This window comes from Rhinolophus sinicus, chromosome 17, assembly GCF_057876585.1.
Source record: "Rhinolophus sinicus isolate RSI-liver-muscle chromosome 17, RSI-T2T, whole genome shotgun sequence".
Taxonomy (NCBI): Eukaryota; Metazoa; Chordata; class Mammalia; order Chiroptera; family Rhinolophidae; genus Rhinolophus; species Rhinolophus sinicus.
In genome coordinates, this window is record NC_142517.1 from 132442344 (window position 1) to 132457828 (window position 15485).

The 15485-nt window shown below is 37.8% G+C and overlaps 1 protein-coding gene across 3 annotated transcripts in view; it reads left to right on the forward strand.

The window, feature by feature from the left end:
- The window catches only part of THSD7B (thrombospondin type 1 domain containing 7B), an 800685-nt gene that overhangs the window by 753505 nt on the left and 31695 nt on the right, over window positions 1-15485 (forward strand). For all 3 annotated transcript variants that reach the window (XM_074335740.2, XM_019752567.3, XM_088793974.1), the window contains exon 21: window positions 15218-15363. In XM_074335740.2, coding sequence (XP_074191841.2) covers window positions 15218-15363 — 146 coding nt within the window. The remainder of the gene's footprint in view (window positions 1-15217; window positions 15364-15485) is intronic.

The window sequence follows — 15485 nt, forward strand, 5'->3', positions numbered from 1 at the left end:
GATCCCACACATGCCTGCCTCTCTATCCTCATCACCTTCCATGGTCCCATTGGCCATCTGTGCTCCAATGTACCATATTTCAGTCACATCCTTGAGTGTGTACTTCTACCTTGGTACCTTTCCTCACATGGAACATCTCACCATCACTCCCACTACTGCCCTCACTACTTTTATCATGCATGAGTTGAATTTTAATGGTTATCTCTCTAAGGGGCCAAAGACCCTGTTTGGGTTGTTCATGGGTGAATCCCCCAATTCCCATGAAGCATAGTACCTGGCACATTGGAGGCATTTCAGTTAGTATTTGTCATTGCACCGATGGGTTTAGACGTTAGGGAAAAACTCGAAGGGGAAGAGCTTGCCAACTAAATCACAAGCCCAGAGGCAGCCAGCCCCTGCCAGTGGCTGTTTCCCTCTCCCCCTAACTAAATACATAAATCTTAGGTACCATTACCCAAGAATGTGTTCAATACAAGGAGACAGAAAATCTGTTTGTTATTAATTTTGTCTGAAAGTCCTAATTCTGCCACTGTACCAAGTCATTGAAACACGATGGATTGCCATGTTTACGCTAACACACCACCTTTAAAAAGAAGTGTCCAAATTATAAGTTTAATATTAAAAAATCACTTTAATTTTTCAAGCAGTTGTGTTAGTGATGTAGACTCATCAGACCCTGTTTATCTACTGTAAAAACAAAAACAAAAACAAACAAACAAAAAACCTTCCAAATCTCAATTCCGCTATTGGAGAATTCTAAGCCATTCTAGTCTGAACTTAAATTCACCTTTTCTAATCCTTAGATTAACAAACAAAGACAAACAAAGATTTTCCTAAGGAAAATCATTGTGTGAACTAAAGCACAGGGAGACTAGGGAAGGAAATGTTAACTACTTGAGAAATCAAGTTGTATAAAGCGCTTGGAAATCATCTAAAAGATTTATAGTTAGTGGCACAGAGATATGCCACTAGCTATAAATCACCTCTAGTTAGTCTCTAATGGTCTAGTAGGAGAATTTCTTGGGAATCCTTTCTTGACCCTTCGATATCTTGACCTCCCTAATTGTCAGATGTGATAGTGCCTTTTAAGGAATAGTCCATACTGGTGATCCCAATAGCTGACGCACCCTCCAGTGCTCTGTTCTAAATATGTATGTATTCCATTTTTCATTTATTTATTCAACAAAGATTTATAAAGTCTACACCTATTATTCTGGCACTTAATGGTGTCCTCTTTCAGTGTCAAAAGTGTCAGTGTGGAAAATAAATTATATGGTGACCCTGTATTTTGAGATCTGTAGACAGGACTGTGGAAGAAATTTATTCATATATATCACAAATACTCATTGAATGCTTTCCGAGAGCCAGGAGCTGAACAGATAAGATCTCTGGGAAATAATGTCCCCTGAGTTCATAAATTTAATATTCTAGTGGAAAATTAGATGGTGATGACAAGACAGAGAGATAGCAAATCAACAAGTAAACACAAAAATGACAGATACTGATGAGTGCTATGATGAAACAAAAATAGTTTGTTTGATGGAGAATAATAGTTATCCTGCAGGGGAGTGAGGGATGGGGGAAGGCAGGCTACTGAGGAGATGATATTTATGTGACAATTAAAAGAAAAGGTACCATAACTCTTATAATTGTTGTTTTCTCTACTAGCTGCTCAGGGTTTAATCTCATAAGCATTGTTTTGACTACCTGTTGCATTCAAGTTTCTATGTTAGGACATACATACAAAAAAATAAAAATGAGTATGTCTAGTTATATTTATTTGTGCCCAACCTCAATCTTAAAAAAACAAAACAAAACAAAAACAAACAAACGAAAAAACAACAACAGAGCAGTGCAAAGAAAAACAGGATTCATGGCCTTCACATTTTTAAGCACTTAGTCTCAGGACTCTGCTGAGACAGCCTTTATGGAGTATTACATTACCCCTCATCAGTCCCCAAACTGCTCCCCAACTCCAACCTTCCAGCTCCAATCTCACAGCACCACTCTTCTCTGATCACCAACCACCTGGCAGATAGTAATGTTTCTCAAATGAGAGAATTCTGTATTTAAATTATGCCTTAATCCTCACACAGAACCACCGGAAAACAACATACAAATGATAATCCAAAGCAGAAATGTATGGCATAGATGAACTAGTTTCTTAAAAGAGACCAAACTGGAGAGCTGAAAAGGTTGGAAACTATCGTGGAGAAACCTCTGCAGCTTGTGTCTTCTAACACAGTGTGCCAGCAGCTGTCTTTTTGTACGAGCCACTTTCTTTTTTTCAACTGGTTGTGTGTGGCAATGGGGCAGAGACCACAAGAGGAGATAGTTTTATGGAGTCGCATTCACTGGGCGAGACAGTTCCATGGGAGTCTGAGGAAAGCACCTGCAGCTCTCGGCCGACTTCACGATTGTCTGTTTATGAATTCACTGGGTTGTCAGGCAATACCTGGTGTGCTGGATATTCTGGATGCTTCCCCAGGAGCCACACTTTGCCATCAAACCCCCAGAACTATATTGATCTGAAGAGAAATTTTGAAATGAGTTCTTCTTTATTTTCCAAGTGTCTGGATTGTCTCTTTCATGTATACCTGATACGTGGTATATACTATACTTTCTAATTCTGTTAAAGATTTCAAGGTCAGAACAGTTTGAATCCAATTTATTTGACATTAGAGAGAGACTGATTCTAAGCTTCCACTAAGGGATCTTTTTAGATAGATTTCAAAGATCAAAGTTTTTAATAGAAGAGCTTAATATTTGGATTAGTCATATTCTTTGTTGAATTTTCATCAGTTCAGTGAAATGTAGAACTGTCTAAATATGGGATATCATAAATTATGCACAATTATTATTTACCCAATATCATTCTAAGAATGTTGTTAACCCCAGACTATGACTTTTTCTTATTTTATAGTTTTTTATTCAATGTATATGAGATTATAGTGTTTTCTATACTATGTAATCCAGCCTGCCTCTTATGATTCCCAGATGGCATATAATTTTTCTGTCAACTCTAGCCCATAATGAAAAAATAATCTAGTATTAACTCTCAAGCACCACAACTTTGAAATTTCCAGCTTTTCTTTTTATTTATTTATTTGTTTGTTTGTTTGCTTTGTTTAGATTTCAAAGGCAAGCCAGTAACCTTTATCTTTTAGCCTCTATGTAAAATGTGATCAGTCTGGTATTCTTTTATTTTTTCTTTCTTTCTTTCTTTCTTTCTTTCTTTCTTTCTTTCTTTCTTTCTTTCTTTCTTTCTTTCTTTCTTTCTTTCTTTCTTTTAATTTATTGGGGTGACAATTGTTAGTAAAAATTACATAGATTTCAGGTGTACAATTCTGTATTACATCATCTATAAATCCCATTGTGTGTTCACCACCCAGAGTCAGTTCTCCTTCCATCACCGTATATTTGATCCCCTTTACCCTCATCTCCCACCCCCCACCCCCTTACCCTCTGGTAACCGCTAAACTATTGTCTGTGCCTATGAGTTTTTGTTTCTCATTTGTTCGTCTTGTTCTTTTGTTGTTTTTGGTTTATATATCACATATCGGTGAAATCATATGGTTCTCTGCTTTTTCTGTCTGACTTATTTCACATAGCATTATACACTCAAGATCTATCCATGTTGTCACAAATGTTCCTATGTCATCTTTTTGGTTTTTTTTTATATTTTTTCAAATTTATTGGGGTGACAATTTTTAGTAAAATTACATAGATTTCAGGTGCACAATTCTGTATCACATCATCTATAAATCCCATTGTGTGTTCACCACCCAGAATCAGTTCTCCTTCCATCACCATATATTTGATCCCCCTTACCCTCATCTCCCAACCCTCACCCCCCTTACCCTCTGGTAACCGCTAAACTATTGTCTGTGTCTATGAGATTTTGTTTCTCATTTGTTTGTCTTGTTCTTTTGTTGTTTTTGGTTTATATACCACATATCGGTGAAATCATATGGTTCTCTGCTTTTGCTGTCTGACTTATTTCACTTAGCATTATACTCTCAAGATCCATCCATGTTGTCACAAATGTTCCTATATCATATTTTCTTACTGCCCAATAGTATTCCGTTGTAAATATATATACCACAACTTCTTTATCCATTCATCTATCGAAGGACATTTTGGTTGTTTCCATGTCTTGGCCACCGTAAACAAAGCTACAGTGAACACTGGAGCACACGTGTCTTTATGTATAAATGTTTTTAGATTTTTTGAGTAGATACTCAGGAGAGAGATTGCTGGGTCATATGGTAATTCTATTCATAATTTTTTGAGGAACCTCCACACAGTCTTCCATAATGGCTGCACCAGTCTGCATTCCCACCAACAGTGTATGAGGGTTCCTTTTTCTCCACAGCCTCTCCAACACTTGTTATTATTTGTCTTGTTGATGACAGCCATTCTGACTGGGGTGAGGTGATAGCTCATTGTGGTTTTATTTGCATTTCTCTGATGATTAGTGATGTTGAGCATTTTTTCATATATCTATTTGCCATTTGTATGTCCTCTTTGGAGAAATGTCCCTTCAGGTCCTCTGTCCATTTTTCAATTGGGTGGTTTGTTTTTTTGTTGTTGAGTTTCATGAGTTCCTTGTATAGAATTTCCTGTCATTCTATCTTTAGTTTTCTGGTAAGGCTGTTTCTTTGCCTTTTTGTTGTTGTATATTATTTCTGTGTGGTGGTATTCTATGATGTTTCCCTCTGTTTCTTCTTTTATTACAGTATATATATTTCAGTTCTGGATTTTTTTGAGTGGTTACCCTTAAGTTTATGTAAAGGAAAGTTTGATATTTACAGTATTCCATTTTCTTTGGCACATTTACTTTCTCCACTCCCATATTCCGGTCAGGCCTTTACTCTCCCCCTTTTTATGTTTTGGTTGCCACAAATTGTCCCTGTTGATGGTGGTCAAATAGCCTCCTTTAGTATTTCTTGTAGTGCAGGTTGTGTATTAGAAAATTCCCTCAGCTTCTGTATATCTGGAAAGGTCTTTATCTCTCCTTCATATCTAAAGGATATCTTTGCTGGATATATTATTCTTGGCTCATAATTTCTCTCTTTCAATAGTTTGAATATTGGGTTCCACTCCCTCCTGGCTTGTAGAGTTTCTGCTGAAAAATCTGATGATAATCTAATGGGCTTTCCTTTTTAGGTTACCATCTTCTTTTCCCTGGCTGCCTTGAGGATTCTTTCTTTGCCGTTGATTTTAGACAGCTTCAATACAATGTGCCTTGGAGAAGGCCTGTTGGGATTGATGTAATTAGGTGTTCTATTTGCTTCCTGGATTCAAGCATCCAGTTCTGTCCACAAGTTTGGGAAGTTCTCATCAACAATTTGTTTGAATGTATTCTCTGTTCCCTTCTCTCTTTCTTCTCCTTCTGGTATGCCCATTATTCTTATATTGCTCTTTCTGATGGAGTCAGAAAGTTCTTGTAGAGTTCTTTCATTTCTTTTCAGTCTCAAGTCTCTTTCTTCTTCCATGTGTGTCATTTCCAGATTTCTATCTTCGATGTCACTGATTCTTTCCTCCATCTGATCAACTCTAGTACCTAAGCTGGTTATTTCATTCTTAATTGCGTCTATTGAGTTCTTAATCTCCAGAAATTCTATTTGGTTCTTTTATTAAATTTCAATCTCGTTCGTAAAATGATCATGTTTTTCTTTGATTGTGTTTCTGAGTTCATTAAGCTGCCTTTCTGTCTTTTCTTGCATCTCGTTGAGTTTTTTCAGAACTGCAATCTTGAATTCTCTGTCATTTAAGTCACATATTTCCATATCTTTAAGTTCCTTTTCTGGAGACTTTTCACGTTCTTTCTGAGCTGTGTTGTTGTCTTGGTTATTCATGGCAATTACTGATTTATTATTTCTCTTCCTAGACATCTATAGGAGTGGCTTCAGCAACAGGTTGATAGAAAGAGGTCTTTCTTTTGTTTTCTAGTACTTGTTAGTAGAATGTTTTATTTTCTCTCCGACTGCATCCTTTTTTCTCTCTCACACGGTAGTGCTATGTTTTCTCTGCACTATTCCAGCTCTCACACAATGGGGGTATTCCCTGGGAGACGGGCTTCTCCTCTGTTAATAGTTCACCTGGGTCACAGGGCGCAGTGTCCATGTGGGTATGCGGAGAGCTTTTGAAGTTCCAAAGCTCTTCTTGCACCAGATTCAGAACCCGTATGTTTCAGCAGTTCTGTTTACTCCTGCAGGGATCCGCCCAGATAGGTGGTGCCAGGGGCAGGGTGAGTTGTGAGAGGTGGCCCAAAGCAATGGTGGGGACCACCACCACAGCCAGTCCTGCTTCCACAGCTCCCTCCCCTTTGCCGGAACTAGTTGGGCTGTGAATCTGTGTCTGCGGTCCACAGTTCTCAGAACAGCAAATATTCTGTTATTTTGATCTGACCCTGCTACTATTCTGCTTCTAGCACGGGGCAGGTGGGGGCGGGGTGAGCTCTGGGAGGGGAGGGAGGGAGCAGCTAGTCTCAGTGCCTAAGGCTTCCGTTCTCTGCTCGGCAGTGAGGGCTTAAACCACCGTTTTCAGCCTTCTTCCCTCAGTCTTTTCTCCGAGGTCTGTGCCGTGAGCGTTGGGTCAGCCGTGTTATATGCTGCCCCTGTGGGCCATAAGCGGAGCCCTAGCAGTTCGAGTTCTTCCCTCTCCCGCAGCTGCGGTAGTTCCAGGAAGCAGCGAGCTCAGAGCACTGAGCTAGGTCTGCGTCCTGCGCCCGCGCGGCTCCATCTCCACATTTCTCCCTTCCCTCCTCTCCCACTCACACGATTCGCCCACCTTTAGGTGAATTCAGTAGTGAGCCTCTTCGTCTTGCTTGTTTGCTGTGCAGGGAGTCCTTTGTGGAGTTATTGTTGTTCAATTAGCTGTAAATTCCAGGGGAGCTTAACAGAGGCTCACCTCACACCGCCATTTTGATGACGTCTAGTCTGGTGTTCTTGCTTGGGCACAGTCCAATAGTTATAACAGGACAAACTTATTTACTATATCAATTAATTAGTTCCTATGACAAGAATACAAGAAATGAAAATGGTAGCGTAGGAAAAAAGAAAGTGGAGGTAAGAAACCAGAATGTCTGTGTTTCAGAGCTGGCTTTTGCAATGGCAAGTTGTAGAACTTTGAGCTACTCTTTGCAGACCTCGCACTATTTTTTTGTTTTAATCTGTTAAGTAATGAAATATTAGAGTAATTACATGTTAATATCTGTTGTTCAAAGACACAATTATTGATGCCAGGAGTATTTTAGTGTTGTTTTTACAAGAGTACTAAGAGTATAGGCATAATTTTACAGGTGAGGTGATAGGCAGTTAAGCAACCTGCTTAAGGTCATGTGGTTTTAAGTTATAGAGGAAAGATTTGAACCCACATTCAGGTGTCTCCAAGCCCCATTTGTTCTGCTATGCGCCTTTACATCTGGCATTTTGTACATGTAAGTGTTGCTGTTACATGTAGGGACCTGGGTTGGGTGCTACCTAAATCCCTTTACAAAAATTCTAAGAATGTATAGGTATATTTAAGAATAAGGGGAGGAAATGGATGTCAGATTGGAACACAAAGGGTGTGAAGGGCTTCCAGAAGTCCCTCTGAATTTTAAGCCTCCTAAACATATACTTGTTTCATCATCAATAATATTTCATATTGTCTAGTCCACTTAATTGGAATATAGTCAGGGAGCCAATCTTACAGGTAGGTCATGCATGATTCTAGTGGACACAGTAGCTCCAGGATTGCCAAAATCACTCTCTGTGACCTTCTCATTTTGTATACCATGGGGAGTGCCTCATCTGGGGATATTTTTGCTGTATACAGGTACCTACAGTTTTCTACCAAGTTTTGTTAGCTTTAAATGGGACTCAAATATGTACATTCACTCTACCACAGAGAATTCTGGAGGTCTTTATTTCAAAGCAAAACTGAATGTGCCTAATCTTATGCGCTTAACAGACCTAACCCACTCCTGTGATACCATGGTCTATCTTGACCTTGAAAACTGAGGTCTTGTTACTTCCTTGCTTAGCTCACCTCACTCCCAATAGATGATCATGGTTGGGACTAGTGTATTTAATTCTGAAAAGCTGTGGAATCTATATCTTGCCTAAACTGAGTGTTCTTTAAGATTAAGGCTATCTGGGTGTCTGAGGCAATATTCAGATAAGCCAAGGAATCCCGCCACAGCAGAAACCGGTGGAATGTAGCTCTGAATGAAGAAGCATTACTGCATCTTTCATCTCTAACAATGTGGAAGATCTGTCTTTACGTTGCAGATCAGGACCGTAATTTTTCTCCACTTTGTTACATTAGAAAACAGCCTTGATCCCAAATCTATATCCATCAGGGTGTATATTTAAAACAAATGTTGCACTTAAAATAAGCTTGGATAAAAATTACAGATGATATTTAAGAGAATAAAAAGTAAATATCCAGCATAAAGAGCTGCATGAAATTAACTGAACAACTTTATATACAATCCATAATAACGTTCCACTGCTTTCAGAAATTTACTCTGACGAGTAGCCAAAAGCAAATACCGAGTTATCACAGAGAAAGGTGTTAGTGCCACACTTGTAATTACTTTCTACCAAAGGAAAATATGAAATGTACGACTAGGTAATACATTTATTGCAGACGATAGAACTAAGTGTACTTCTCAGACTTGTTCAAGTGGCCTAACAATGACAGCAGAGTCATTGATACCTGACTCTGACCAGATGAGGTTGAGATCTGTTGGAAAGCACATGCTTTTGGAGTAAGACAAACCTTTGTTCCAATCCTTCTAGGTGTGTAATTTTGCAAATATTATTTAACTTTTCAGAGCTTAATTTTATCACACATGAAATAAGAACATTAATAACTGTCTGAAGCAGAGTCTGAGACTGGGATTCTTGTTGAAGTGATTTATGTGAGGGGCATGGGGAAAGCAGTTACTCTTAAGGAAAGGGGAGCAAAGAAATCAGAATAAGGAAGGGAAAAGACATAAACAAGAAAAGACTTATGCTATATCATCTCTATGTCATAGCACATTGTAGTCACTCAATTAACTTAGTTCCCCCTTCCATAATGAGGAATGCTTTCATAATGACAAAAAGTATTATATTATATAGTAAATGTTCTTAACCACAGAGACATACAATTATGTAATTAAAATTAATAGACTGACATGACCAGCTATAAGTGAGATTGTTGCTAGTATCCCTTTGCTTCCTTTTCATTTATTTCATCATCTGTTAGTATTTTCTACAGACCAATATTAGGTAGAAGGTACCAAACGTTTAAGAATAAATCCATAAGAGGAAATATGGTACTTAAAAGTGGAAACATTCAATAACCTAATTTTTGGGTGCACATCAGACAGGACCACCATCAACTTGAGGTTAGTGACATTGAACCCCATCCTTCATGGTGTAAGTTCACCAACCACTTATAGATGTCAGCTCTGGAAGTCCATTCCCTGCTCGCAAGTGTATATATGACTTAAAAATTCAACTCATATTCAAAAGAAATAATGCCCAGGTAAAAGCAAACCAGTAAGTAGTAATAATATTCAAGTAACATGCCATAAGCTCAGTCGCTTCAGACACTACTGTTATTGTATTTACAGTCTATGGTGCTTTGGAGTTTATAGGTATATTCATGTAAATTGGTCAGATATTTTATTTAATGAACTATGTAAGGTTAAATAGGTATTTTCTTCTTTGGTCCATTAGTGTTGTATTTCCTTTTCCATTTTCCCCGACGTACATACCTTACATTGTTTGCTGCATCATATTTAAATTATCCAGATCTATCAAAACCATAATTGGAAGCTAATTCAGTTGACCATTTGTCGAAGTCATAGAAGATCTGTGGTTTAAAGCATGCCTCTGTGACAGTGCATGATGGCTGGCTGCTTGGATCTGAAAGTATGGTCAGAACAAAGAGCCATTGCATGTGACGCCATTTCTTTTTACGAATGTAGAAATGGACAACTATTTAACTGGTTTTAACGTTTTTCAGTGCTTGGAATTTCCTATATCCATTGTTAGCGAGGCCTCAGAATGAAGTCTGACTACTGCTGAGTTCAATGGAAGTATGACCTGGGCCAATATGCTTCCAACCTACATGCAGCCTTAAACCTATTTATTGTCCTGTTTTTGAATTTTGTTTGAGTGCCTGTGCATGTGTGTGTTTATGTGTGTGTGTGTGTGTGTGTGTGTGTGTTTGTGTTACAACTAGTATGGCTCACTGTTTTTTTTGTTTGTTTGTTTCTTCTTTTTCTGGAGGTCTTACCAGGCAATTCTTTTTCCTTTATTGCAAGCAATTATTACTAATGTAATAGTAAACCCAATATCAGTGTTGCTTATAATGAGTTCCAAATATTTCCCACGGGAGGAGAGGAAAAGGCTCAGAGAGAATTTTTTGCTAGCAAATTTACCCTATCATAATTTGGGTTTTCATTAAATTGGAAAGATGTTTTGTAGGGAGTACTTTTCTGTCTTTTATAGCCTGAAGAGTAGATGAATAGAGAGTCAATTTCAGCTTCTACATTTCATTGGTATTGCTCATTAAGCAGATTGTCTATATCTACTGTTGAATTCAGTTTCCAAATAGATTTCTAGACCCCATACACTATGCTTTTATTGAAAATCATAAACACAAACAAGAGGAGTCCAGACAGAGTGTCTGAGACAATCTCCCACTGTCAGATTGGAAGCCTGAGGATGTGTATGGCGGCAGCCTTCGCTCTTACTTTGATGGCAGAAGCAGTCCAGTCTAGAGTGTAAGGGGTTTGGTGGGTTGGGACCAGACTGAATCATTATGGATTTCATAGCTGTGTGCTTTTAGCATTACAAGCCCAATAGAGTACAGGTAGCGTGCTTTATATACCCATTATAGGCTTGTTCCAGGGCCCATTCTAGGAATTGATATGAAATAGTAGCTGTTAAAATCAATGATTAAAATATTTAAAATTTTAACAAGCATCTACTATATTTTAGATAGTCTGTAATGTGGTTATATGTGGTATTTTTTGATTCATATAACCAGTGTGAGGTAAGTGCAAGGAGTCCTCACCCTCTCGGTATTCTTCACTTGAATCACCATAATTGTGAGTTCTGTAGTAAGGAAAACCCCTCAAAATAGCAAATCACTCACTAATGAGCTGACCCCTTAGAAAGCCATCCCCTGGTCAACAAGCATCCTTCACTGATGCGCATGTGCTGTCATTGCCTCAGGGTATTCTCGGTCATTCTCTAGCTGCAAATGGAACTTGAACCACAACAAAGGAGCACAAAATGGGGCAATCTGTACACTAGAGATTAAAAGGTGTTCTTGAGAAAATTGATGAGAAGTGACTCAAGGCTACGATCAAAGTGACTCAAAGACACTATGATCAAACCACGCAAGCCAGTCATGGATCTTTTATAGGGTGATCATAAAATTATGTAATATTGCTAGCAGCTGATATATTCTTTGTCCTAATAATGAGTGCATAATTGCAATTGTAATCTGCATGGTAGTTGGTATTAGATCAAATAAACCTTCTTCCTTACTCTTTAGGTCCAGAAAATGTCCCATTTAAACGTGGTTTTTATATTATTTATTAAAATAATTTAATTCCCATTTTAATAGATTCACTTTTCAGTGGCATTTTCTCCAGCATGAATTATCCTCAGATGCTTTCTGTATACTTAATTTTATTTTACCAAAGAGGAAATTTCATGCTTGGGGGAGTTAAAATACTTTCACGCAGTCACAGCATTTACTAGCTGTTAATTTGAGAGAACTGTTTCCAACTAGAGAATTGTGATGCCAAGTCCAGGTTTCTTTTCACCATACATCAACTGTTTTCAAATTCTCTGTCTCTCATATTCTAGATCAATCATAGTTTTAAATGTCTTTAATTTGGCCACAGCAGCCACCTCATGTGAAAACTCACCATCACCAAAACAATCCCTTCATGCTTCTGCCATTAGGTGTCCCCTTTAGAATAATCATTGCTGAGAGGTAGTTGTGTGGTTGAATATTCCATCCAGTCTCATGTTTGAAATCCCAGGTAGCATTTGACCACTATCATTGGAGACGGCAGGCCTCCTTGTTATGCCATCTGTATCCATGCAGCTGCATTTTGTATTTACAACTTCAGGATTTGTGCGAGTGCCTAATTTGAGGGGTACTTTCTCTGATTATTTATACAACCAAATAGCCATGACTTTAAAAGGAACATATTAAAAGATACCAAATAGCCCACAGAAACATCAAGTCCAGTAGTTATTTTTCAGACCCTCGTGCTTTTATTAGCAAAGTTTTTCTTACTAAACATTAATATTACACAATTAAACATGACAGTATACTTCAAAATGTAGAGTTGTTATATGCTCTTTGGTTTTAAAACTGTATCCTTAGTAGTGAATGGCATTGTTTGAAAATCTTTTCTTTCTTTTTTTTTTTTATTTTATTAAATATACTGGGGTGACATTGGTTAGTAAAATCATGTAAGTTTCAAGTGTACAATTGTGTTTGGATAGCAAAGGGCAGAGAAATCATAAGGCTATGCTTTCAATGGATAGTTTTAAGATTACATTATTTCAAAAAGTAAGAGCATCATTTTTTTTTCCTTATTGAATTCATTAGTTTCCCTCCATCTCTATGTCCAGGAGAAGATATCTGTCACTTGCATGGAAATAAATAAAATAGTTCTAAAATAATGGCCATTCACATACCATTAATTCAAGAACAAGCTTAAAGTCAGTTGGTTATAATGAAACAGAGCCCCTTTAACTGTGATAAAGGCAATACAACATTGTCATTATTCTTACAAAGACAGATATAGAACAGAATGCAATTGTAATGACTTCAGGGTAATAGGTATTTAGATTAAAAAAAATAAAGATTTTATAACACTGAAGAGTAAGCAAGAATTCATATAAAATCTTGAGCCAAAAGTGTTCATCAAACAGGGATAACATTTCATCTGAATGAGATGATGTCTGCCCTATATAATATGCTTTGAGTGATGCTGGGAAGAACATCTGTCCAAACACGTATGTTTTAGTGTCCAATGATGCAAAATGGGTAGCTTCTGTTGTTTACCAAACCCATGTAATCTTTGACACAAATTTTACCACCATCCAAAGTTTCCTTTATTTTTCACATAAAAAACCTACATGGGTACCATTCTTGCTCTCTTGCCTGTATCATACCTAATACAGCAGCCTCTGGAACAAAACTTCCTGTGTTTGAATTTTTTTTCTGCAAATTAGTAGTTTTTTGACCTTAGACAAGTGGCTTAAACTCTCTGTGCCTGAGTGCTCTCATCTATAATGTGGGAATATTATAGAATTTTCCTCTAGGGTTATATGATTATTAAATGAATAGGTGTCTATATTTAGAATATTGCCTAGCATGTGGTACCTGCTCAATAATTGTATTGGTATTATTGTATTATCACGTATATTCAGATACCAGATAATACCATGTAGATAATTTATGAATATATGAATTAAACAAATACTCAGTTGATTGGTTTAATATATATGAAGCACCATGTTAAGGACAGAAGCCCAAACCTCAAGGAATTTAGAATCCAGTGATTAGAGCTTCCTAGTTTTCAAGGGTCTTCTCAGAGAGCATTAGTTTACCACCAAATCTATAATAATTTTCCAGTGGCCAGTAAGATGTCTAGTGCACTAGAAGTGTCAGTCACCCTTACTTGCCCCTGAACTCAAGGGCATCCGAGAATTGTTCCTACCCAGAGCTTTCAAGTGAATTCTACGTAGAAGTGAAGTCATCAGTAACTTTCCTTTTCTCTTAATATATAAATGTATGATCTTTGGAACTAACTGGAAAAAAAAAAAAAAAGCACCCAGTTTTAATAGCTTTTAGCAGCAGTGCGTCAAACCAATTCTTGCCCTCGCTCTCTTTGTTCCAGCCTCATTAGCCTTCTGTCAGGTCTTCAAACAAACTCTGTTCCTTTTTACCTCAGGACCTCCTCACAAGCTCTTTCTGCCACTTGGGACACTCTCTGTACATCATGTCAGGCTGGCAACCCTTAAGATTTCTGCTTAAAGTGCAACTGCTCAAGGAAATGTTCTCTGATTCATTTCCAGACTAGGCTGCGTCCCCATAGCATTCACTAATATTAGGCTGGTGCAAAAGTGATTGCAGTTTTTGCATTTGTTTAACCTTTTACACCACAATTATTTTTGCACCAGCTTGATGGAACCCTCTGTGTTTCCTTTAATATTTATCAAAAATACAATTACAAAATTAACTTTATAACAACAATGGGAGAGCATGATAATTTATAGTTACTAACAGTAATGAGACTATATGCACATAGTACCTCATCAGCAAGGAAAAGAATGAGTGGGGGAGAGATCAACAGAGCGAAACACAGACATTTAAATTCCATCCACTATCCCACTTCCTGAGCCTATGACCTAATGCCTAGGAGTGGGCATAAGCGGACACGGGAGACCTGCTCTTTCCTCAGTCATTCTTATTAACCAATTTTCTTTCGTTATGAAATGGAACACCCAGCATCTGAACATGTTTTTTAAACATCATGGCTCCTTTCTATAAGCCAACAACTTAATTTTGCCTCAGTGAAAAAAGAAATTGGTCTTAAACTCTAGGAAAATTAGTCATGTTGAACTAAGTGAGAAAAACTGTTGAGGCCTCAAGGTGGCACCTTGCTAGGGAATTTTCTCGGAGAGTTTGGATTGTGTACAATTTTTACTTTACTTGCTAATTTAGAACCTAACAGACAAAGACAATGCAATGTTCTTAATTTTTAATATTTGTAATCCTGGCCTAAAATCTAAGTTCTGTGAGGGCAGAAGACATATCTGGCAATTTAATTACTGCATTCCTAGCATATAGCAGGATGCCTGGGTCATAGTAGAGCTTAATAAATAAATGTTTGTTGAATGAATTAACAGTCTGCCAGTGTTTACAGGATCAGTCTATTTGGCCACAAAACAGCATTTGTACATAGGGACACTACTAAAGAAGTATAAGACAGAACGAATGTCAGATCCTAAACATTATCAATACCCTGTGTCTCTGTCAAAACCTAAATTAAAATGGCAGAAAAACTGAAAGCTAGAAAAAGTTCAGTGTATTTTAATGAAGACTTACATATGTAAAGCAACATTCAGTCCTTTTAATTCCCTTCCCAAGCCAAACTCTAACGGAAAAACTGGCACCTTCCTTGTCATTTTAGGTCGAATGAGCCGGACACGATTTATCATGATGCCAACTCAAGGAGAAGGACGGCCATGCCCCACTGAGCTTACCCAGCAGAAAACCTGCCCAGTGACCCCCTGCTACAGCTGGGTCCTTGGCAACTGGTCTGCATGTAAATTGGAGGTAGGTCATGTAATGACATTTAGAGAAATGCTTCTCAATATGTCCAAAGCATTTGTCTGGTCAGACCTATGTGCTGATGGAATAAATTTCACAGCAGCAGGCACCTGGAACAATGTATTTTT